The sequence below is a fragment of the Peromyscus leucopus genome, chromosome 8b (genome assembly GCF_004664715.2).
Source record: "Peromyscus leucopus breed LL Stock chromosome 8b, UCI_PerLeu_2.1, whole genome shotgun sequence".
NCBI lineage: Eukaryota > Metazoa > Chordata > Mammalia > Rodentia > Cricetidae > Peromyscus > Peromyscus leucopus.
In genome coordinates, this window is record NC_051086.1 from 90,265,876 (window position 1) to 90,291,639 (window position 25,764).

The 25,764-nt window shown below is 45.9% G+C and overlaps 1 protein-coding gene across 1 annotated transcript; it reads left to right on the forward strand.

The window, feature by feature from the left end:
• The first annotated feature begins 5 nt into the window (after positions 1-5).
• Lsm12 (LSM12 homolog) lies at positions 6-25,383 on the forward strand. Its single transcript, XM_028882569.1, has 5 exons — positions 6-270; positions 2,160-2,293; positions 20,542-20,651; positions 22,028-22,154; positions 23,759-25,383. The coding sequence occupies exons 1-5, from the start codon at positions 147-149 to the stop codon at positions 23,849-23,851; spliced, it is 588 nt and encodes a 195-aa protein (XP_028738402.1). The 5' UTR covers positions 6-146; the 3' UTR covers positions 23,852-25,383.
• The last annotated feature ends 381 nt before the right edge of the window (positions 25,384-25,764 follow it).

Consider the following 25,764-nt stretch of genomic DNA (forward strand, 5'->3'; position numbering starts at 1 on the left):
CCTAGGCTCCCGCCCCACCCAGCGCCAGACCACGCCCCGGCGCGTGACGTCAGCACGCCCCGTGCGTCGCGGCGCGGCGCTTGCTGGGGGCCCGGCTTTCGCCCGCTGCTGCCGCCGCCGCCGCCGGCCGCGGCTGCTCTCCCAAGATGGCGGCTCCTCCGGGCGAGTATTTCAGCGTTGGGAGCCAGGTGTCGTGCCGGACGTGCCAGGAGCAGCGGCTGCAGGGCGAGGTGGTAGCCTTCGACTACCAGTCCAAAATGCTGGCTCTAAGTATCCTTGTCTGCGTGGACCCCGAGGCCGGGCCGGCGTGTAGGTGCGGTGGTGGGGGGCGGGGGGACGGCGGCGGCAGCTAGGGCCCTCTCGGCCTAGGGGCGACCGGCTACCGCGTCGCCCCGGGCGCATGCGCACGGCCGAGTTCCCCTCCCCCTCCCGCGGGCCTTTCGGTCCACTTGGGGGACCCTTGTCTCCCACCCCTTGTGAGAGCTGGGCCCTTGCCGAGGTTTGGTGGGTGGAGCGGGGCTTGACACGCGGGTGGGTTCTCGGGAGGGGACGGTGTGTGAAGGGGACTCAGTGATTAAGGGAGGGGGGAGTGGTGGGGAGGGCGCTGGGGATTGGAGCCCGGATGGAGTTGGGGGGCGATAAAATGCTATGGGGAGGGGTGTGTAGGGTCAGGAGCTGCTGGTGTAGGGCAAGGGTATGGACTTTAGGAGTGGGCTGTCTGCTGATGAGGTTCATGAAAGGGCGGTGGGATGGTGACCAAATGGCCCTTGCCACTTTTGGGGTAGGAAGTGCAGGACAGATTTTGTATTCTGAACTGGTGGCTAATTTTGCTAGAGTCGTGTATGCTTGGTGTCATTGTGTGTGAGGTGCTCAGTCATTTGAAAACTGCTTTAGGGGGTGTTGGAATTGGAAGCCTGGTCCAGAGAGGACTTGCCACCTTTTGGGGGGTTTATGTATGACAGTGTGGGCCCCTGTTCAGTTCAATACATGGAAGTCCTCAGTTTTCCATAGTAATGCCCTCCTTTTTTAAAGTACCAATGTTAAACTTCATGGAGGAGGTGGCCCTGCTCCCTTGGGGTGGAAGTGATTTCTGAATTACTCCTGCAAACTCACTGTTGGAAAACAAAACACTTCCTGGTTGGAATAAATGTACCACTCCTTCCCCCTTTATTTGAGCTACAGGTGGGCTTTCTTGAGTTACCACTTATTTATTTTATCTTTAGGAGAAGGTAGCCTCTGTCTTTAAAATGAAGTTTTTTACAGAGTCTGCTGCCTTTTAATTAATTTAATGATGAGTTGTCGATTTCTGGCTCAGAAAGATTCTTCATAAATGAATTGCAGGAACAGTCCTTTTATCTTGTGTTATTTTAAAAACAAGAGATCATACTTGGCCTAAAACTCTTTGGTGGCTTAGTTGGGAGAGTCTTAAAAGGAAGACTTAGCGGGGTGGTAGTGGCGCACGCCTTTAATCCCAGCACTTGGGAGGCAGAGGCAGGCGGATCTCTGTGAGTTCGAGGCCAGCCTGGGCTACCCAGTGAGTTCCAGGAAAGGTGCAAAGCTACACAGAGAAACCCTGTCTCAAAAAACAAAAAAAAAACAAAAAAGAAAGACTTACTCTACTTTTACCTGGCACACGGAAGGATCTCAGTAAATGGTTGGGAAATGAATGGATGGATGAATGAACTAGGTGTCATTTTGAGTAGTTTCCTTCCCAAATAGTGTAGTTTTTGCCTCTGAAAAATGGAAAATTGTAAGTGGGGAACAGAAACTGAAGAAAGAAGAGCATGGAATCTAAGTGAGTAAGAAGCGCTCTGTAGATGCAGGGAGACATTGAGTATTAACTCAGACCTGAAAGCACTGACTCCTAAGTTCAAGGCAAACAGCACACACACAGCATTAAAACTGTGTTTCTCTCCATCAAACCCATAGAGAGAAAGTGACGGAAACCCTTTCAAGGCTTTCAGTTTCTGTCTGTACATGACTTTGAAAAGCTTGAGATCTTTTGGTTATGTGTTTGGGCAGAAATAAGGGGAGATTTGTTTTGAAGCGAGCAAGGGATTCACGGGGGCTTGTTTGTCTTCTATCAGTCTGCATTTTTTGCTATACTCCTTGTGCGATGTGCCTTTGTCCTATTTTCCTTAACTTTATTTTCTCACCAGAATGTCCCTCTTCCAGTGGAAAGCCCAACCACGCAGACATCTTGCTTATAAATTTACAGTATGTTTCAGAAGTGGAAATAATTAATGATCGGACAGAAACCCCTCCTCCCCTAGCTTCACTCAATGTTAGTAAGGTAAGGATCCTATTTGGTGGTATATACATTGCTTATTCTGTTTTTTTCTTGGGTGGGGCAGGGACAACTTTCTCTTTTTTTCCCTTTTGAGACAGGTGCTCATATGTCCCATGCTAACCTTGAACTTAATATATAGCCAAGGATGACTTTGAACTTCAGATGTTCCTGACTTTGCCTCTGAGTGCTGGGATTATAGACGTGTTTTACCATAAGTAGTGTCTGTGGTGATGGGGATCAAACACAGGTCCTCCTGCAGGCTACACCAGCACTTCACAGGCTGAGCTCCTCCCCAGCCTTCCTGTGGTTTCTATGAGACAGGGTCTCATGTAGCCTAGGCTGGCCTTGAACTTGTTATGTAGACTTAGTAATAATGATTTGGAATTCAGATCTTTCTGACTATGCCTCTTAAGTGCTAAAATTATGAGTGAGCACCACTATGCCTGGCTTGGTATCTTTTCTAATGTATATTTGTATGATTTTTCCCCTTTATTTCTGAATATCTTTGTTGTACCTTAAGATATCTTTGGTGTACATGCCTGCAGTCTCAGCACTTGGGAGGTAGACACAGGAGGTTCAGAAGTTGAAGGTCATCCTCAGCTACCAAATGAATTTGAGTCCAGCCTGGAATACATGGGACCTTGTCACAAAGGGAAAAAATACGTGTATCTTGAGAGTTGGGCATGGTTGTAATCCTTGCGTGCAGGATGCAGAGGCAAGAGGATTGCAGCAGATTCAAGGCCAGTCTGGTTTACATAGCAAATTCTAGATTGGAACAGTATACAAATAATAATAGTACATTCAAATAGTAATTATTTATTTATTTATTGACTTGTTTATTCATTATTTTGAGACAGGGTTTCACTGTGTATCGCTGGTTGGCTTGAAACTTGTTAATATAGAGCAAGCTGGCCCTGTACTCACAGAGATCCACCTGCCTCTGCCTCTCAAGTGTTTGAATTAAAGGCGTGCGTCATCATGCCCAGCCTATTCTGTGTATGTGTGTGCTGTATGTGTTGAAGTGACTGAAGAGGCCAGGAGAGGGCGTCAGATCCCCTGGAATTGGAGTGACAGCGACTGTGAGCCATCTGATGGCAGGTGCTTGCATCCTCTGGAAGAACATCAAATGCGCTTAACCACGAAAGCATCTCTCTAGCCCTTACCTAGCCTAATCTTAATACTCAGATAGAGTTGAGAGCTTGCCTTTGCCTTTATAAAGGGGACTTGGGTGAATAGAGGTTGACATGGGACTTCTTCCTCTTTCACTTCTCGGTTTACTTATTGAGACAGGGTCTAATTGAACTGGCACTCACTGATTCAGCCAGACTGGCTGGCTAGAGAACTCCGGGGTTCTGTTTGTCTCTCCTCCTCAGAGCAGAGAGTCCAAAGCTACGTCAGCCAGACTTTTACTTGGGTCCTAGGAATTGAAATCATGGCCTCCTGTTTGTGTGCCAAGAACTACAACTGATCCATCTCTTCTCTTTCCCCTTCACCCTCCCCCTTTTTTCTTTTTCTTTCTTTTTATTTGGTTTCTTAAGACTGGGTTTCTCTTTGTAGACCAGGTTGGCCTTGAACTCACAGAGATCTGACTGCCACTGCCTCTGCCTCCTGAGTGCTGGGATTAAAGGCATGCACCACCACTGCCTGGCTCTCATCCTTTTTTAGACCTAGAGTCCATGTTTTAATTTTTGGTGGTGGTGGGGTTTGTAAGGGGTATTGCCCACTGACCTGGAGTTATGTGATAGGGGTATTTGTACAATGGGTGAAGATTTAGGAGTGTTTCAGACTTTAAGAGATTCATGACTTAAACATTTTAAAGCCATAACACAGATGTGGTGGCTCACACCTTTAATCCCAGCGCTTGGGAGGCAGAGGCAGATGGATCTCTGAGTTCTAGGCTAGCCAGGACTATACAGAAAAACCTGGTCTCAAGAAAACAAAAAACAAACAAACAAAAGCCCTTATAAAACAAAAACCCAGAAACAAACAAAACAAAACAAAACACCTTTGAAAGACATTGCATTGGATTTTTTTTTTTTTGTCTTCATATTTAATTTTGAGGTTTGACACCTCTCAGATGTTTAAGATATTTTAATCTTACATATCCATGTTGATTTATGGGAACACAAGTCACATCTTTTGACTCCTCAGTTAGTCAAACAAAATGTTGATCAGGAGTGATACCCACCCATCTCACCTTGCCAGAGCCTGTCCTGTCTCCTCCACTTGGAATGCTCTTTTCCGAATATCTGGGAACTTAACTATCAGGACTAAATAAGGCAGCACCTGTTCCAAGGAGCCTCTGATCAATCAGCCTGAAGCAGTCTGTCTGCCCTGTTCCTTCTCACCTCATAGCTTAGAGTACAGGGGGACATTTTTTGAGAGTAAAGGAGGTACTTTTGTTTAACAGTTGGACAGCAGGTACAGAGTGATGTGTCCTACGTAAACTGTGCCCCAAAGTTACTTATGTAGCCTTTTTGTAGTTAGAGTTTTATGTTACTTACTGTCAAATATTTGTTTTGTCAAACTTTGTTAGGTTCATTTTTTTTTTAAAGTAATACTAGTGATTTTTTATTTTAGTAACAGGATCTTGGGTGTGTTGGCCAAACACTCTACCATTGAGTACACTTAGGTTCACCATTGGGTGTATTGCACAGAGTAGGTGCTTAGTGGACGACTTGTTGGATGTGAGTTATGACCAGTTTAGTAGCAGCTGTCTGGGATTGGCTTGGTGTGGAAGTTTTTCCCTGTAGAGGAGTCTTGTAATAATGTATATTCTCTTGCCTCTCGAGGGAATGGGGTGTTTGCTACAGTTCAGCAAAGCAAGGAAATACTTGACAGCTGCAGCACGCAGTAGAGGTAGTGAATGGAGTTACGTGAGTGAGATCTGGAGTTCTCTTGTCAGATTCCAGGGAAATGCCACTTTTTTCTTTTTGTTTTTTTAAGTCATGGTTAAGGACAGGTTTGGAAGGGTCTTAGGTTTCATCTCAAGGATAGTTACATTCTGACTGTCCCAGTTTTTGAAGCTTGTAGATGTTTAAAACCCTGGCTTAGTCAGATGCTTCCTACCAGAATATTGGAGCTCTTTGGGTGGCCTTCTGTTATAGCACATGAAATTTTAAAAGATTGGAATGAAGTGATTTATTCCCAGGGTGTTAGACTGCAGCTGTTACCTTCTGTATTTATGAAATGTCTCTCCCCTGGACCTTAGTAAATAGTAATGATTATCGGAAAGGGGATGATTTTTCTCAAAAGATACTAAAGAATAAAAAGATAAAAGAGATTCCTGTCCTTATGACCAAGTACCACCATTTAGAAGGGTTGGGAGTGTGTGGTACTATTATGTGGGAACTTCTGAGAAACAAATCTTTGAGCACATAAACATACATGCACCATTACAAGGAAGAATTTTTTTGGTATTTAATCTTAAATTGTAGCAGCTCTTGCTTAGGTTAGTTTGTGGATTAGCTTTGCTTTTAGTGTTTGGCTTCTGCTATTCAGTGTTGTGGGTTTTTTTATTTTTTAATTTATTTTGATCTTTTGAGGTGGGATTTCATGGGTCCCAGGTTGTCCTCAAGCTCACTCTAGCTCAGGATGACCTTGAACTTTTGCACCTTCATCTCCCAAGTGCTGAGATGTAGGCATGCGCCACCACTAGGCTTTGCTGGTTAGTCTTAATTATTTACCAGCACTGTTAAAACCGGTTGTTTACCTACTTTTATAAAAAAAACAGCAAGAATTCCTAGCTTGGGGAACACCAGAACTCTTTTTCTTTTATTTCTTTCTTTCTTTTTTTTTTTTTTGGTTTTTTTGAGACAGGGTTTCTCTGTGTAGCCTTGGCTGTCCTGGAACTCCCTCTGTAGACCAGGCTGGCCTTAAACTCACAGAGGTCTGCCTGCCTCTTCCTTCCAAGTACTGGGATTAAAGGCGAGCGCAACCACTGCTGGGCTAGAACTCTTTCTTAGACCTGTACAGTTGGCTTGCCTATTTTGGAGAGGATATGCTGGGAAGAGAAGTCAGGAACTGAAATTAGTTGAGGGGTTTGGTTGTCTCTGAACTCATTTCAATATTCATTTGTAGAGGTGTTTATGAATGAACAGTCTGCTTTCCTTTCAAACCGACCATGCAGGATACTTTGCCTTTCTCTTTGGAGACTTAATCAGATATGACTGCCTGCTGGGCTGTTACTGAAAACAGTCTGAGTGGCTGTTACTTGTTGCTTGAGTGACATGGAAAGTTCTTGGACTGAGCATGTAGCTCAAGGGTAGAATGCTTGCCTAGCATGCACAAGGCACTGCTGCTTTTATTTTATTTTATTTTTTGGTTTTTCAGGACAAGGTTTCTCTTTGTTAACAGCCCTAGCTGTCCTGGAACTCACTTTGTAGACCAGGCTGGCCTTGAACTCACAGAGATCCACCTGCTTCTGTCTTCTGAGTACTGGGATTAAAGGTGTGTGCCACCACTGCCTGGCTTGTTTTTTTATTTTTTTATTTTTTTTGAGACAGGGTATCCCTGTGTAGTTTTGGAGCCTCTCCTGGAACTCGCTCTATAGCCCAGGCTGGCCTCAGACTCACAGAGATCCGCCTGCCTCTGCCTCTCGAGTGCTGGGATTAAAGGTGTGCTGCACCACCACCGCCGCCGCCGCCGCCACCACCACCGCCGCCGCCGCCGCCACCACCACCGCCGCCTGGCTTTTAGTTTATTTTTTGAGTCAGAGTCTCACTGTATTGTCTGGTTGGCCTGGAGCTTGCTATGTGGATCAAGCCTTGAGTTCATAGAGTTCCTCCTACCTCTGTCTCTCAAGCTGAGTGTGTGCTATCACACTCTGAAATACACTTATTTTGATTCCCACTATCGCCCCTCCCCCAAATTTGTCTCATTTCTAAGAGCAGGGCTTGAAGTTTCCTGATGTTAGAGGGTTGTTGAAGCCTGTGGAGGGAACTGATGTTCTCTGAGAAGCTGGAAGAAAGCTGGTGCAGTGCAGGGTATCAGGAATGTTTTGCACTTAAAGACTTCAGTGGGAGATGCTCTGGTATGCTGGCTCATCTTGCTGATGTAGTAAGTTCTCTCTACCTAAGTCAGCCTGTTGATGTAAACCAGATAGCTGTTTGCACAAACCCAGCAGGAAATGGAAGAGGTGAACTTTCAAAGGAAATACTTAATAATAGCTCAATTAGAGAAGGTGTAAACTAACGACTTCAGGAAATGAGCCAGTTTGCTTTAGATTAGCAGGTTACTAGACCTTCCGTCTAGCCTTAGCAGTAGGATAGAAGAGGAAGTTTTGAGAGGACAGTGGAATTGTAGAAGGTAGAAGTCCTGAATGTCCTTGGGGGTTGGGGGAATGGAGATTGAATTTAGGGCCCAGAGAATGCTGGGCAAGTGCTGGACTGCTGAGTGACTCCTCTTTGAATGTAATTTTATCTTCTCTGTGGTAATATTGTACCCTGTTACAGTGTTCAGAATTTCCTGATAGAATCTTTCAAATAAAAGTACAAGAACAGCCGGGCGGTGGTGGCGCACGCCTTTAATCCCAGCACTCGGGAGGCAGAGCCAGGCGGATCTCTGTGAGTTCGAGGCCAGCCTGGTCTACCAAGCGAGTTCCAGGAAAGGCGCAAAGCTACACAGAGAAACCGTGTCTCGGAAAACAAAAAAAAAAAAAAAAGTACAAGAACATACCAAAGCCAGTTGTGAATGAGGTCCAGATTATTCACCATTGTAGCTCATTATTGTTTTCTCTCTTTGTTTCTTGTATTGTTGAGACAGGGTTTCTCTGTGTACTGGCTGGCTGTTCTGGAACTTGTTCTGCAGACCAGACTGGCCTCAAATTCAGAGGTCTGCCTGCCTCTGCTCTGGATTATAGGTGTGTGCCACTACTGCCTAGCTTTTTTTTTTTTTTTTTTTTTAAGGCGGGATTTCATGAAATCCAGATTGGCCTCCAACCCACTGTATAGTTGAGGGTGACTCTCAAACTGGTCCTCAAGCCGGGCAGTGGTGGCGCAAGCCTTTAATCCCAGCACTCGGGAGGCAGAGCCAGGTGGATCTCTGTGAGTTCGAATCAAGCCTGGTCTATAGATTGAGTTCCAGGACAGGCTCCAAAGCTACACAGAGGAAACCCTGTTTCTCTGTCTCTGTCTCTCTGTCTCTCTGTCTCTCTGTCTCTCTCTCCAAAGCTACACAGAGGAAACCCTGTTTCTCTGTCTCTCTCTGTCTCTCTGTCTCTCTCTCTCTCTCTCTCTCTCTCTCTCTCTCTCTCTCTCACACACACACACACACACACACACACACACACACACACAAACTTCTGGTCTTCCAGCCTCTATCTTCCAAGTACTAGCATTTCAGGTATGTGCCACCCTGCCTGATTTAGGGGTGCTGGAGAATCAAATCTACAGCTTCATGCATGCTACATCTCTAGCCTCTTCATCCACCAGCCTCTTGGTACAGTTTCTGGTGTAGCCTAAGATGGTCTGGCCTGGAATTCATAATCTTCCTGGCTTGTCCTCTTGAGTGATGAGATGACAGGTATACAGGATTTGGTCTGCTCGGATGTTGGGACCAAGGGAAGGGGACTGTGTGTCAAAGGGAAGGTGGCTAAGAGCAGTGATGTTATCGTCATTGAGTTAGAGTTGAGGGTTATCCGGAGGGAAGAGTATTGAGTTTGTACTGGCTACCACAAATACTGCACGAAAGGATAGAGACGTTTTTCTTTGTTGACTAGAGCTAGCAGGGATTTCTAGGACGATGTTATCACTCGACATAGTTCATAAAACAATTACCCAAGTACTGGAGGTCACAGTGAACACTAGAGAACCTAGGCAGCTGTGCTTTTCCAAAAGCCTGTGGAATTCTTGAGACGACCCAGCCAAGGCCAGCTTGTAGACATGTGTTTATGTAGACATGTGTTTATGTCAGGTGTCCAACCTTTTGACATTGTGATATGACATCATCTCCATGTGTGTTGGGGCCACTTCATATCTGTCCTAGGACACATACAACCCATGGGCTACAGATTGAACATGCCTGGAAATTTAATGTATCCAGTGCAGAATTACATTTGATGTAAATCTCTTAACATCTTGGCGTGTTAGAAAATACTTTCTACAGGTGTTACGGACACAGGAAAAAGAAGCAAATGGGAAATGGAAATCCATGGGTAATAGAGAAGTTACGTATTCACCTCCCTTCCCAGACCCCTGACTGGTTTGTCAGCCTTTTCATGACTAATTAATCATCAGTGAGTGACCAAAGAGAACCAGAAGAGAAGAGTTTCAGATTGTTTATCAGCCCCGGTGATGGTGTGGAGTGAATAAACGTGGGATCTGGAGCTAGGTCTGGTGGTGGCAAAGCTGAGAATACAGAAAATACAGCTTTCTTTAAAAAGGAACTTTAAGTATGTTATTACAATGAAGAGCAAATTGTCTTAATTTTTATTTGAAATTTTACCAGCTTCACAGCTAAGATTCAACATAATCTTAGAATTTTCTGGCGATTTGATGGTTAAATTCCCAAGTTTGAGTAAATTCCTGGGTGGTTGATAGTTACTAGATTGTGACCTGTTTGTGAACCTAGCCCATTACCAGTCCCTTTTAGTATATCTTTTTAATTATATAGTCTATTTTTATTTTATGGTGGTTGGTGTTTTGCCTGTATGTATGTCTGTGTGAGGTGTCAGAAGCCCTGGAACTGGAGTTACAGACAGGTGTGAGCTGCTATGTGGATGCTGGGAATTGAAACCTGATCCTCTGGAAGAGCAGCCAGTGCTCTTAACCTCTGAGCTATCTCTCCAGCCCCTGCCCCTTTACTATATCTTGAAACTAATGTGTTAAGGTATGGTGTTAATACCAAGTAGAGTCACAGGTAGTGTCCCTGGTCACACTCTGTTTAGTTAGGAGTTTTGTTTTGTTTTTTGAGACAGGGTTTCTCTGTGTAGCTTTGTGCCTTTCCTGGAACTCACTCTGTAGCCCAGGCTGGCCACGAATCCCTCTGGCTCTGCCTCCTGAGTGCTGGGATTAAAGGTGTGCACCACCACTGCCTGGCATGGGTATGTATTTTTATGCCAGTGTTTAGGATCAAGTCCATGGGCCTTCCACATATGACGCAAGCACACCCACGCACATCCATCTCTTTGTATGTGTATTTGGTCTATGTGGGAAGGGATATAACTTTTCTGGCTCCTAGAGGCCATAATTTTTAGAATATTATTCAGGGTTGCAGTCCTAGGTGTGAGTCTACCAATAGGCTATGTACCTGGTTCTGGGAGACACTGTCATGGATCTATCTGGAGATGCATTTGGGAAGTGGAGAGGAAGAGTTCTGTGCTGCTGAATGGCAAGGGGCATGTTAAGTGTCAAGCAGGTAGAGATTGACTGCCATTTAAGAAACACTGGTTAGCCAGGCTGTGGCAGCACACGTCTTTAATCTCAGCATTTGGGATTAAAGCAGGTTGGTCTCTGAGTTTGAGGCCAGCCTGGTCTATAGAGAGAGTTCCAGGACAGTCCGGGCTACACAGAGAAACCCTGTCTCGAAAAACAAAAGAAAGAAAGAACCACTGGTTCTTTGAAGGTCAGTTTGTTGTCATTCAGACTCGAGAGTCACCCTGACAGAAGGGTGGTAGAGGAGCCATTGCTCCAGACGAGAGCTTGGAACTCAGCTGGCCTACAGTGCGTGGCAGCCAGCTAACTCCATGGCCCTCCCTAGGCCATTGATTACCAAGGGGCCTTCTCAGCATCATAGGGTGTGACGAAGAACCACTGTTCACAGGAAAAGACAAATTGTGAGCCACTGTGATTGACAGAGTTGGGCCATAAAGTATTGCAGTCACCTCTCTGACCCAGAGGTGGTAGTTCAAAGTATGGATTTTATGGTGGCTCCAGTGGTGGTATTGCTTCCAGTGTTGAGAGGATATTCTATTGGCTTAGGTTTCTGGCAAAGAACAGGTGATATAGTTCATTCTAGCACTGGAATTTCTAGGCTAGCTTAGGGAAATGCCAGAAATTGCTCTGGAGATGGAAAGTGAAAGGATCCACATACTTTACCAAAAGTATGGCGTGGTAGAATGTGGAATGCTTGAAGAACTGTGTTCTTCTTTTTAGGTGGGGACACAAGTCTCTTACAAAGCCTGAGCCACCCTCCAGCTGGCTGTCCTTCTGCCTCAGCCTCCCAGGTACTGGGAGTAGATGTGTGTGCCTTGCCCTGAAGAACTGCTGAGGAATTGAGTGACCATATAAATCATTTAACTGCTGGGACCTTAGCTTTGTGATTGGTTCTGTCCACCTTCTCTCTCGTTCTTCCTCCTTTCCAGGTACTGGGAAATGTCAGGAAGATTAGGACATTTACCTTGCCCCGAGGAATCTCATTTGTTGGGAGTATTGAGGGATGGTAGCATTTTTGAGAGGTATTCTGGAAATTGAATCCAGGCCTTTGTACATGCTGAGTGCACTGTCCCTCTCAGGTACATTAACTTGGTGAGATCCATGGTGACAAGAATGAGTGGGGATAACAGCATAGGAAAGGGGCGACAATCATTTCCTGTAAAGGGTCAGGCAGTCACTCTTGTAGGCTTTGTGGACCGTCCTGTATTAAATACTAGTCAGTGTTCCCTTTGTAGACTCCAGTCAGGTGGCTGTGATTGTGCTCCAGTAAAATGTATCTCAGGTGGGTAGTTGGCTGGATTTGGCTCCTAGTTGTGATTCATGGACCTTGGCACAATGAGCTTCTTTTTTTTTTTTTTTGGTTTTTCAAGACAGGGTTTCTCTGTGTAGCTTTGCGCCTTTTCCTGGGACTCACTCTGTAGCCCAGGCTGGCCTCGAACTCACAGAGATCCGCCTGGCTCTGCCTCCCGAGTGCTGGGATTAAAGGCATGCGCCACCTCCCGGCTAACACAATGAGCTTCTTAGTAGGGCTTCTCATATGTGACCTTACCAAACAAATGACATTGCTCAACTTGTCTATATTGTCTGTCACTGGCTAAACAGGAGGCATTGGAGAAGGACTGTTAAAAGCCAGTGTCTGTTTTCTGGGGGAGGAAGCACAGAACCCTGGCTCGGGACTTGTGGTTGTCCTGCATTAGCGGTCTGAGGGCCAGGATTACAGCTGTGCACCACCAAGTCGGTTTGGATATGTGAACCTAGCCACTGGAGTAGTTCTTTTTTAAATAACATACTGTATATCTCAAGCATGCAATAAGACATATAAGAAAAGGGGAGAGAGGAGCAGTGAGCTCATTGGCTAAAGGAAGGACTGGATTAGATAGCTTTTTTAGAAATAGCCCACAAGCCGGCTTCTCTGTGCCCATAATGTTAAAATAATGTCTACTGTCTCTCCGGTGCTCTGGAGCTCACCTGCTGTCCTGACCTCCTCACAGAGCTTGAATGGTCACATTGTGAGATGACTGTGTTTGAGCAGACAGTCTCTGAGAGAGATTGTTGAGGTCAGTTTCAGCTTGCATTCCAGTTGGGTTTCTCTCCCTCTGACAGACACAGGTTTCTGACAACAAACCATGGTTTCAGAATCTTAGGATTCAGAAATTACTGTCAATACTCAGGAGCTGCAGTGGTTTCTTACAGCTGTGAATGTTTTATGTATGATATAATTACACTTGACAAAAACTGTTGGCTTTGCTGACATGGTGTTTTTGTTTTAAACTAATTAAAGATAAAATTCTGCCTGTAATATATATTGACTGACTGAAATCTGATTGCCTATCCTGTGATTGCAGTCTGTGGATTTTACAGTATCCTCTAGCAACTTGGATTTGTAGTGTTTTCATTACAGAGAAGCACTTAATGCATCTGAACTTTACGATCAGGAGGCTCCTCTTGGGCCTGCCTTGCTCTGGTCTTGGAGCTTCAAGAAAGAAATGGCGGTTCTGAGGGACGTACCGATTCTTACTAGCCGAAAGAAATGGCTTTCTGTCACAGACTCTGTGTTCTTTGGAATGCTTCTTCACAGACCTTTTGTTTATTTCAAAGAAGGCAGGTTTTGAGTGCACTGCAGAGGGAAGAGGGTTGTCAGCAGCCTTACTCAGGGGTTCCACAAGGTCTTGTTTGGTAGACCTGGCTGACTGAAGTCATGGCAGTTCTCTGGGATTACAGAAAAGGGGCTTGTAGGCAACTGGATCTTACAAGAACCACACACACACACCGCCACCCCTGTTTATTACTTTTCCTGACATCATCTTGGACTCTGTAAAATTCTTTTTTTGTTTTATTAACTTGTTTAACAGTTTCACTTACGTATACAGTATTCTGTTCTCACCCCAACCTTCTGTCTTCTCATTCCTGGAGTTTGGGACTATTGATGGCGTCTGGTGAGTTCATCATTTGATACACACAACTGAAGGCAATTTTACTGTCCCTCCCCAGAATCCATTAGTTCAGTAGTTCAGCTAAGAGGATTGATTATAGAGGGCAGCGGCGGTGGTGGCGCACACCTTTAACCCAACACTTGGGAGGCAGAGCCAGGCAGATCTCTGTGAGTTCAAGGCCAGCCTGGTCTACAAAACAAAAACAAACAAACAAAAACAAAACAACAAAAAAGAGGATTATAGATATGTTTTTGTTTGTTTTCGAGACAGGGTTTCTCTGTGTAACAGCTATGGCTGTCCCTAGAACTTGCTCTGTAGACCAGGCCAGACTAGCTTTGAACTCAGAGACCTGCCTACCTTTGCCTTCTGAGTGCTGGGATTAAAGGCATGTACCACTGCCGGGCTGAGACACCTTATTTTTAAGTTTGGATCACTTTGTTGCCAGTGCATCCTGGCTCTTAATATGATTCACAGCCTTTTTTCAAGTAGTGAGATTAATTGCACTCAACTATAGTTCCTCTTTTCATAATTTTTGTTTGTTTGTCTGGATAGGGTTTCTCTGTGTAACATCCTTGGCTATCCTACAACTTACTTCTGTAGACCAGACTGGCTTCAGACTCACAAAGATCTACCTGTCTCTGCCTTCTGAGTGCTGCGGCTACCGGCATGCTCTACCACCGACAAGCAGAATATTTTATTTTTGTTTGTTTTTTGAGACAGGGTTTCTCTGTGTATATTACTGACTATCCTAGAACTCACTTTGTAGATAGACCAGCTGGCCTCGAACTCACAGAGATCCACCTGCCTCTGCCTCCCGAGTGCTGAGATTAAAGGTGTGTGCCACGTCTGCCTGCCTAGAATATTTTATTTTTACTAATATTGTGTGTATGGCATTTGTGTATGTGATTGTAGGTACAGAGTCAGGGTACAACTTCTGGGGCATTTCCTCCTTCGTGGATTTCAGGGATCAAGCTCAGGTCATCAGGCTTTCCCAGCAAGCACTTTGGTTCTCTTAGCCATCTTGCTGGTACCTAGATATCTTATGTTTTCAGATTTATAACTGTTTTCAACAGTAACTTAGACTTAAAAAAACTTTGCATTTTAGGAATTTATTTCATATTTTGGGGGTGTGTGCAATGTGGAGGTGAGAGGGGTCAGTTTTCTGCTCCTGCCATGTTGATCCTGGAGATTGAAACTCTAGCCAGCCTTGGATTTCACTCTCTTTTGTTCTGTTGGTTTTTGAGACAGGATCTTACTCTGTAGCCAAGCGGCTTGGAATGCAGAACACTGCTGCCTTAACTTCCCAAGTGCTGGGATTGCAAGTGTGCTTAGACTTCACTCTTTTTCTTCCTTTGTTTTCCTTTTTATCTGTTTTAAAGTTTAGACTAGATTTCATTTTTCTTTTTAAAATAAGTCTGTGCTTATTTATTTATTTGTTTATTTTTAGTTTTCGAGACAGGGTTTCTCAGTGTACCTTTGGTGCCTGTCCTGGATTTTGCTCATGTAGGCCAGGGTGGCCTCGAACTCATTGAGATCTGCCTAGCGTGTGTTTTTTTTATTTATTTGTATGCATGTATTTGGAGCACTCAGTACTTGTGTGGACGTGGGAGGACAACTTGAGGGAGTCGCTGTGTTCCTCCACTCAGTTAGTTCGTCCAACGGGGTGACAAGTGCTTCTGCCCACTGAGCCCTCTGGCTCACCAGCCCTGAGTTAAGTCTTGCTGGTGAATCCGCGAGGCAGAATACAGTGGTCAAGAGCACTGCTCCGGGCAGGGGGTTTGTGTCACTGGCAGAGCATTCTACCAGCGTGTGTCACGCCCTTAGCCTGTCTCCAGCACTGGAGAAGTAGAATGTTCTGGAACCAGCCTGCCCAGGTTCAAATCTAGACCCTAATTTGGTCATTTGGGTCAGTTTTCTTGTCATCTGTGCCTTCGTTTTTTTCATCTATCAAATAGAAGTAGTTTTAGTCCCTATTTCAGAGGATTGTTTTGGATTAAGTGTTTTATTATGTCTTGGTGCATAGCCTGGCATCAACTCTCATTCAGAGTTAGATCTTAGAGTTTTAGTGTTCACTGCCAGGCATTTGGGCTCTACCATTCCCGTTCGATTCAGCATTATGTATTCTGGGACACAGCTTCACACAGGGAACTGTAGTTTTTAGTTTCCAGCTGACCAGGATTGTAAGGAGATCTTTTTCTCCCCTCCCTCCCTCCATCCGTCCGTCCATCCGTCCCTCTCGACTGCTTGCACACGTTTTGAATAGATTGGGTCCTGCCATGTTGCCCAGCCTGGCCTTGAACTCTTTGGCTCCAGCAACACCACCTCCGCCCCCACCCCCCCCACCCCCCCCCGCGAAGCGGGGTCCGCAGGTACAGGTCACACTCATGTCACTGCACCCGGCCTAGAGTAGTGTTTCCTGGAGCTGTCAGCTGGGAAGCAGAGATGTGCAAGTATTGATATTTGGAAGGTATCTTTTTGAGAGCTTGCTTGTTGCTAGCTAAGAATGAGGATTTTCCAGAGGGTTTAGTAGTGCAAATCTGTAATCCGCACCCTCAAGCAAGTAGGAGGCTTGTAAGTTTTAGGCCAGCCTGAGTGATGTGTACTGAAACCCTGCGTCCTAAGGACTTCCGAGGGGCTGGAGGGATGGCTTAGTGGTCAACATTGGCTGCTCGTCTAGAGGACCTATGTTCATTCCCAGTACCTGCATGGCAGCTCATAGCTGCCTGTAACTCCAGTCTCGGGATCTGACACCCTCAGCTGGCCTCTGAGCACTAGGCATGCTCCTTGTACACAAACATAAACATGCAGGCAAAACACCCATACACATAAAAATCAGTTAAATTTACCTGAGCGATGACGCACACCTTTAATCCCAGCACTTAGGAGGCAGAGGCAGGCAGATCTCTGAGTCTGAAGCCAGGCTGGTCTAGAGAGTAAGTTCCAGGATAGCCAGGGCTACACAGAGAAACCCTGTCTTCTAAAACCAAAAACAAAACAAAAACAAAAAACAATTAAATTTAAGAGTTTTGGAGGGGAGGTCCTAAGAACATGCTTCAGATCTGAAAGAAGAGCCAGGACAGGAGTAAGGTTTCTTAGGATGGCAGTTGTTGTTAGCTGCTCTGGTCTGCCCTTGTCCACACCAGGCCTGCAGGCACAGCAGCCATTCAGACAGCAGCGGCACTGCTTCCTAACCCTCTGCAAGGGCAGCTGCTCCCAAGACCCAGACACAGAGGGAAGAAGGCAAGCTGAGAGGGGCGGGCGGGGTGAAGTCAGGAGGTCACGCTGGCAGGTTTCTTCCTGGGCTCTGCTCCTCTCGTCCCTTCAGCTGTCTCAGTCTGTTAAATGTTTGCAGTAGGAATCCCTCTGGAGTCCCCACGGCACCTGTGCTTTCTTGGCTGTGTGGAAATAAGATGGCTCAGCTGGCAACAAGATGAAGTACATACTGCTTGGGTTTTCTTTACAGTCTTCCTTTTCCCAACATGTCACTGAGTACACACACAAAGGACTGTCTTCTGGTGTTCATTACATCACTCGGCTAGGAGCTAGTTAATGTAAATATTTTAATTTTTCACATGTTTTGTGTGTATATGTGTGCACATGTGCATGCATGTGAAAGTCGGAGGACAGTTTGCAGGAGCTGGTTCCCTTTCCACCTTGTGGGTTTTGGGGATTGAACTCAGGTCACTGGGGGTGGCAGCAAGCACTTTTACCTACTCAACCATCTTGCCAGCCCAGAACCACTTACTATGGATGTGCTTTGTTTGGTATCACATACTCATCTGTTTTTTCCCTTTGCCCACATCCAGATGCTATTTATAAAGTAGCCTCAGAAGGAAGCTCTGGTTTGTAGAAGTTACTTTGTTTTCAGTGGGAATGATACACAGTGAAGGGGGCGGGGGAGGAGGGACCAAGTACAGGTTGTCAGGTGCATGGTTTGAGTTAAGCTCATACTCTTAGTGACAGGTACTGTGGGTTTACGTTTTGGGTTTGCCGGAACCTGGTGTGCTTTTAAACTTGAGTGCTTTTTATTTTCTGATGTGCTGCCTGGTTAGTGCTTGTTTTGATTGATGCAAAGCCAGCAGCTAGCATTGATCATAAGCTAGGGTAGATGATAGTCAATGCATTTTTTTTTTTAATGTGCTAAAACCCTATCAAGCCCAAGAGAGGCGCTTGGCACCTTTGCCCCTGGGGATAGCTATTATTAGTTCTCTCTGGTCTTCAGTCAAGGACCTTAAGTTTGCTAATTTGGAATAACTGGAGCATATCATCAGTTAACAGTAGCATAGGCGTATGTAGATTTATTGGTAAACAGTAGAGGTGAGAGAGTGTTGGGCATTTGCTTTACAGAAGAAGACTGATCTGTGTTCTGTGTGAGTTTACTCCTGATAAAGAAGATCAAGGTGATGTCTTTCTTTCCTGACTCACAGTTTTGAGGAGAGGAGACACATGTTCATTGTTTTTGTGGGAACAATCTCTTCTCTCTCTTTTTTAAAATGTTTTATTTATTTTTATGAGCATTGGTATTTTGCCTGCATGTGTGTCAGTGTGAGGGTACCAGATTCCCTGGATTATAGACAGTTGTGAGCTGCCATGTGCATGCTGGGAATTGAACCTGGGTCATCTTGAATAGCAGTGCGTGCTCTGAACCACTGAGCCATCTCTCCAGCCTGGGAAACAATCTTTTTATACCTGATTAGTTCTGGATTTTTAGTTTGTTTTCAAGACAGGTTTTCTCTGTTTCTGTCTCTGTCTCTGTCTCTTTTTTCTGAGACAGAGTTTCTCTGTCTAGCCCTGGCTGTCCTGGAATTCACTCTGTAGACTCAGGCTGGCCTTGAACTCACAGAGATCTTCCTGCCTCTGCCTCCCGAATGCTGGGATTAAAGGCATTCATTACTATGCTTGGCTTGGTTGGTTTTTTTTTTTTTTTTTTTTTTTTTCGAGACAGGGTTTCTCTGTGTAGCTTTGCGCTTTTCTGGAATCACTTGGTAGCCAGGCTGCTCGAACTCACAGAATCGCCTGCCTGCTCCTAGTGCTGGATTAAGCGTGCGCCACCACCGGCTTGGTTGGGTTTTTTTGAGAGAGGATCTCACAGACCTATCCCTGGAACTTGCTGTATTGCTAGAGTGACCTTGGGCTTTTCATTCTACTGCCGTTACAGGCCTTTGTCACCATTCCCTAGTTCTGCAATGCTGTGCACCAACCTAGTGCTTCATATTTGCTGGGCAAGCACTGGACCAACTACACTATAGCCTCAGCCTTGTTGGGGCGTCTGTGAGAGAAACTGACCCCATTGTACAACCTTGGTGGTGAAGGCAAATTCTTAGTCTTTTTTAGATTGACTTGAAAACACAGCATGTAAACTGATGGCTGGAGGTGCATAGAGCTTAATTGCAGGTCCTATAGGGTAGAGTAGTTGAGTCCATTGTCCAGGAGCTGAAGCATAGCTCAGTGAAGGAGCTCTTGCCATCAGCAGCTCCCAGAGGTGCCACTGCCCTCTGGCTTACCCTTCTTTCTTTGGAGACTTCGTTTCTGAGACATTGTTTGGAAAGCAAGACTCAAGGAAAGCCCTCATGGTTGGTTACCAGGGTTTTCTTGGTTCCTGAAAAAGCACTGCTTGTTGCTTAAAATACACACCAGCAGTTCTCTTTCCATAGAAACTCAGTGTTTCCAAGTACCGAGGCTTTCTCACTTCTGCTGGGATTGCCTTGCTCAGAGTACATTGATTCTCTGTGTAGTTGTAGCCTGATGGGGCCAGAAGAGCAGCCAGGCCTGCAAGATTATTAATACACTGCCGCCCTATTTGTGTCTGTCTGTGTCTAAAGACCAGGTGAGCTCTGGCTTCAGATCACAGGAGAGGGTCGTCATGCTTTCTGCTTTTCTCTGGAGAGGCTAAAATGACAGCATGTGTGGACTGGCCCATCTATGTTCACTAAGTATTTATGAGTGGTGTGTGTGTGTGTGTGTGTGTGGTGTGTGTGTGTGTGTGTGTGTGTGTGTGCGCGCGCGCACGCGCGCTCTGCAGCTTCATTATGTTTGTGTTCATGGAACTGAAAAATCTTTTAGATCGTTCTCTTGCTTTTCAGGGGCATTATCTGCCTGTTTTTCTTAACTTCCTTGTAGTACACATTTGTTTTGTCTCCTACTCAATTTTTCTAGCAAGCACTAGTATAAAGCAGGACAATACAGGTTGACAATACAGGTTGATCCACCCTTGCCAGAAGGATTCTGAACATTTTAGTTAGACCACCAGATTTTACTAGACTTTCCTTTTATCAGTTTGTGACTGATCCACCAGGGGGCAGTGAAGGAGCAGGCACGAGGCCATTCCTTTTTCTGCAGGGCAGATTGGGGCACAGGCTGTCCTCAGCTCAGGTGAAGGTAGATCAGGTGTACTTTAGACTTGGCTGTTAGGTGAGCAGATGGTGCTGGACAGGCTGAGCCTTGATTGCCAAGATCTGTGCCTCAATTCTTTGTGAAGGTGGCACATTTGTTTCTACAGAGGAAGCTTTAGCACAGTAGTGGATGAATGCACTTTATCTTCTTTAAGTAGACATGTATGCACTGTGTTTATCTCCAGCCATCATTCCCCATAGCCATCCCCACCCCTGTCATACTACATGTCACCGTGTCCTTTTCACTGGAGCTGTCTCCTGTTTACAGGGTGGTCTGGTCTCTTCATGTGCCCTTCAGGCTGAATCTCTTAGGTAGCACAGTACATGTCTGGCACATAGGAGGCCCTCAGGAAAAAAAGGAAAGAGGGTGTTTGCAGGGACTGCACACAGTAACTGTTTAGACTCTGTGTTTGGGGGTTGGTTGTTTTACTGGATTTCTAATCAAATTGACTAGAGAGCAGTCTTTTCTGACCTGCTTCCTTAGTTTGAAGGTCCTGAGTTGGAAAGAGTGAAGGTGAATGTTTTACTGAGTCTTTTCCTCTCTCTCACCATAGCTTGCCAGCAAAGCACGGACGGAGAAGGAGGAGAAGCTGAGCCAGGCCTATGCAATCAGCGCTGGCGTCTCCCTGGAGGGCCAGCAGCTCTTCCAGACCATTCACAAGACGTGAGTTGTGGGAACAGAGGGGTTCCTTTTCCTAGAGCTGATACTGGCTGTTTGTCTGATGAAAAGCTTCTGGGTGTTGTCCTGAAAGTGTACCAGGGAAGCTGGGGTGGCATATTGGCAGCACACTGGCATCCAGAGGTTCAGCACTTGGGCTCCCTTTGCACAGTAGAATAGTGTGATGCTAACTGAGTCCTTTGGTTTCTTGTCTGTAGAAGTTTGTTTGGGTTGGGTTGTCTTGTAAGGGCCCTGGTAATAGTAACCCACAAGGTAGAGCTCCGTTCAGCTTCTCGTTTGTTGTTGTTGCTGCCCCTTCCTCTAAACCCTGTGATTGTATCAAGGGAGTTGTATCACTTTCCCTAGTTGTGCCTTGGGACAAACACAGGGAGTTAGGAAGAACAGAAGGCTAACTCCTCCTGAAACACATATTGTCACAGCAGAAGTCAAACTCTCTACTAGCTTCCCTAACTGCTGAAAACTGGGAACATTTGACACCCACCTCAACTCCCCTGCAGCCTTCTGTTACCCTGTTTAGTCACCCAGGGTCTGGTGCACAGATGGCAGCTGGCAGTAGAGCTGTCTGGGGCCGGGTGTAGCTGAGCATTTCCAGGTATGTGAAGGAACTCGTAGAGTAGTGTCAGCTGCCCTGGGATTCCCCGTGTGTGAACTCCAATGGAGTTTCCTGTGTGGCAGGTGTCTGGCTGTCTGGTAATTGAGTGGGGCCAGGTGGAATGCAGCTTACATGGTGGAGGCAAAGTGCAGGTCTCTGTACTTCTAGAAGTGGTGTCTCTCCCTAGGCCAGGGGTGGGTGGGTCTGCCCCTTGGGTATGTGTCACATGTTGGCCGAGTTCCATAGGTGTTCCTGCTGTGACCCTGGATAGAAAGCAGTTGCCAAGCGTCTGCCACTCCCATGCCTCTCCAGGCCACTACGTCAGATCGAGCGGCCTAGGTCTGCTTGTTCATTTGTAATTTGACTTGAACTTCTGAGGCTGCCACCAAATGTTCTGTGGTTCTCCAGGCCCCTGATGGTCCAGACTAACAGTTCTGACTCTCCTTTGGAGACTGTACATTAGTGTCATTGCTTTCCTGTCCAGCGATGCCAGAGGATGTTTGTTAGCTTCTCTCTGGCTGAGTAGTGAACTGGGAACTTGAGGTCAGCCTACTGGAAGTAGGGTTTTTTTCATTATTTATTTTATTATTTTTTTCAAGACCTGTAGATCAGGCTGGCCTCAAACTCAAAAATCCCCCTGCCTCTGCCTCCTGAGTGCTGGGATTAAAGATGTGCACCACCATGCCCGTCTCTAAAGTTCATCTTCATTAGATGGGAGGTATGGGATGTCCCCAGGATGTCACATTCACTTATATTCTTCTCCTTCCAGCATTAAAGACTGTAAATGGCAAGAAAAAAACATCGTAGTCATGGAAGAAGTTGTTATTACACCCCCATATCAAGTGGAAAACTGTAAAGGCAAGGAGGGGAGCGCACTGAGCCATGTACGAAAAATAGTAAGTAACCGAGCCGCAGGACGGCTTTCTGATGGGGACGGTTCCTCGTCCCCATCAGAGCAGGGCATGGTGCCCATAGAAGTCCTGCCTCTGCCCCTCTGTGGCTGTGTCTTGAACGATGTGGGGATAGGAACATTGGTGGTGTGGGATAGAGTAAGCGCTCAGCCCTGTGTCTTTCACCACATGACTATAGAATTAGACCATTCAGTGGGATAGGCTTTGAGCTGTTCCTTCCTCTCAGCTCCAGGTGGGGTTTGGTTTGGTTTGGTTTTTCAAGACAGGGTTTCTCTGTGTTACCCTGGGTGTCCTGGATCTCGCTCTATAGACCAGGCTGGCCTTGAACTCACAGAGATCTGCCTGCCTCTGCCTTCTAAGTGCTGGGATTAAAGGCGTGTGTCACCAACCACCCAGGTTCTTTTTTTTATTTTATTTTTTTTTTTTGAGACAGGGTTTCCCTGTGTAGCTTTGGAACCTGTCCTGGAACTCACTCTGTAGACCAGATTGGCCTCGAACTCACAGAGATCCACCTGTCTCTGCCTCCTGGAGTGCTGGGTTTAAAGGTGTGCACCACCACCAATCCCCGGCTGCTAGGCAGGTTCTTAACTGTAATTTCGCTGGGTAATGGTGCTGCACACCTTTAATCCCAGCACTAGCGAGGCTGAAGCAGCAGATCTCTGAGTTTGAGGCCAGCCTGGTCTACAGTGAGTTCCAGGACACTCAGGGCAACACAGAGAAACCCTGTCTCAAAAAAACAAAACAAAACACAAACAAAAAGTATAGGTTCTACCTTACTTTCCAGAGTATAACAGTTGTAGAAAAAGCAAAAATCCAGCTGGGTGATGGTGTGTGTGTTTGTATATGTACCATGTGCATGCGTGGCTCTGACAGCGGTCGGAACTGGAACTATGGCTGGCTGTGAGTTGCCATGTAGATGCTGGGAATTGAACCCACGTCCTATGCAAAAACAAGTGTTCTTAATTGCTGACCCATCCCTCAGGCCCACACTGTTGTGGATCTGTAAAGTATAACAGGACTGATTTTCCTCTCCGTTAGCTTTTTATTCTGCATTTATGTCAGAAAGAAGGGACTGGAGAGACGGCTCAGCAGTTAAGAGCACTTGCTGCTCTTCTAGAGGACCTGAGTTCTGTGCTCAGCATTTATGTAAGGGAGCTCACAACTGTTTGTATTCTAAATTCCAGTGGATCCAAGACCTATGGCACCAGCGCTCTCCACTCCCGGCGCATACATCCCCACATGCACACACACAACTACACATAACTAAAAATAAAAACAAAAATCTAACCTTGTTAGAAAGGAAAGAGGAATTTTGTAGTAACAATCAACCCTTACTTTATTATATGTTAGTTTATAGCTACAATATTAAGCCAGTTTTAGCTCAGCTGCCACAGTGTGGCTGAAATAAGAGGCTCCTGCCAGCCTTCCTTGCAGGTGAGGAGGCCAGTCGACAGCAGCAAGGCCAAAGCCGACTGCAGAGCTCACGGCCAGACAGCCAGGCCTGGGCATGCGAAGCTGCCTTAGATTGTGAGGAAGAGACAGACCGTCCCCCTTCTCCATTTCTGACTCGGCTACTTGGTCTCTTGCAGGTTGAAAAACATTTTAGAGATGTGGAAAGCCAAAAGATACTGCAGCGTTCACAAGCCCAACAACCACAGAAGGAGGCTGCCCTGTCATCCTGAGTCCGCAAACATGGAGGACTCTTCCAGCATCCAGCCACAGAGATGGTGGTGGTGGCTTCGGCGGAGGCAGGCCGGGGGAGGGAAGGGATCCTATATTTCCTGCTGACTCTTATGAAAGAGTCAGTGTTTCAAAAAAACCTAGACTTGAACAAACACCCAACAAAAAAAGAACAAGAGAATAATTTAAAAGTTGAATCATTACTTGACTAACGGACTTCGGCTCACCATGTCCTTTTCACGGCCCCTTCTGGAACAGTCATCTTGTTAGTTTTATTTTTTCAAGTTCCTTCCCACTGCCCTTCACCTGTCTTTCCTTTCCTAGTCTGTTCTGCCATTTTGTTTTTCTAAGTGGATATACTTGCCTTCTGAATGATTGAAAGAAACTTTGACATCTTTTCTTCCAAAATAAAAGTAACAAGCTGACTGTGATTCTGAAGTTGAGACCAGAGCAGAAGACAGAGGTCTCACTTTACATTTTTCATTTTTTTTCTTGACTTTTTTTTTTTTTCTTTTTTTGCACAGGGCATGGCTTGAATTAGTTTTATTTTTCTTAACTTTAAATATATATATGGAAATATATATTAAAATGTTCTCTAAGTATTTTCTGCTTCTTGCAGGTCTCTTTTTACTAGATCATGGCCACTCTTCCCACATCATCCCTCTGAAAACAAAAATGTGTTGTCCTTTCTCCCACCCGGAGCCTGACGATTAACTTGACTTAGTTCACAGTGAGGCCCTCCTGCAGCCCTGCAGAGCCAGTGTGCAGACAGGATTTGACCTGAGGGTCCCGGGCCTTTCTGGTCTTTGACTGTGTGTACCTGTCTCACATTTGGTCCCAACCTCAGGACTCCCTCTGCCTTTGTCTTCATGGTACTAGACGAACTCTCTCTGTCCACTGGGAGTCGGCCACCCCTTCCCTGTGCCTCTGCAGGAGGGACTGACTGGCATGGCACATCTCAGCTCTTCCTCCTCTGGGCTGATTTTCTCTTCTAAGAAACCTGGACTCGATCTACCCTGACCTTCTTAAGTCTGTGTCCAGAGCCTCTAGCCCAGGAAAAGCTTGAATAACCTCTAGTTTCTCTGCTACCATCCTCCTACTCTTCTGCTCCCTCCTACCCCCGAAACCTTACAAGCTAATGACAGTTTGTATGTGCTCAGCCAATGGGCAGAAAACCTGGAAAGAATTTCTGGACTTTAGCCCACCAGTTTGCCTGGTTTGACTAACCTGCTGAGAGCCGAAACTGGTACTTGCTGCCCCTGCACCTCCAGGGTAGTCTCATGGGGCAGAGTGCCACCACCTGAATATCAGGCACTGAGTGGGACGTGGGTGATGCTCATGTGACTGGCTAGAGCTTTGGGGGTAGGGTGGGGCTAATTTTTTTGGCCATGATCTCTTTTCCCTTTTTTTTCTTTTTAATTAAATAAATGGATCAAAATTAAATAATTCAAGCCCTGCCTTCAAAATGGAAAAAACTTTTTTTTTTTTAGTATTGTTTAGCAAAAACAATAAACCCAAATTTTTTTAACCATCATTCATGTCTCAGGTTTGTGCGTACTTTTAGTGCCCCCAAATGAAGGGTCTGAAATGTAGAGGGGGTGTGCCTGCTGCGTTCAGCCTCTCTTTAGATTGCCTGCTTTTCTTTTTTCCCACTCTTACCCCTGAGAAGTCACCCAGAAGTACAGTGCAAATACAGTGTGCTGTAAGGAGGGATCCAGGTTGGTGAGGTGGCCCAGGTAAGGGCCCTTGGTGCACAAGCCTGGTGACCCAGGTTGGAATCCTGGAACCCACATAAAAGGGGAGGAGACCCAACTCCACATGCATTCTGTGGCATATACATGCATGGTCACACACAAGTTCGAAAAGGGGAGGGACCCAGGGTTCTGTGTGTGTGTGTGTGTGTGTGTGTGTGTGT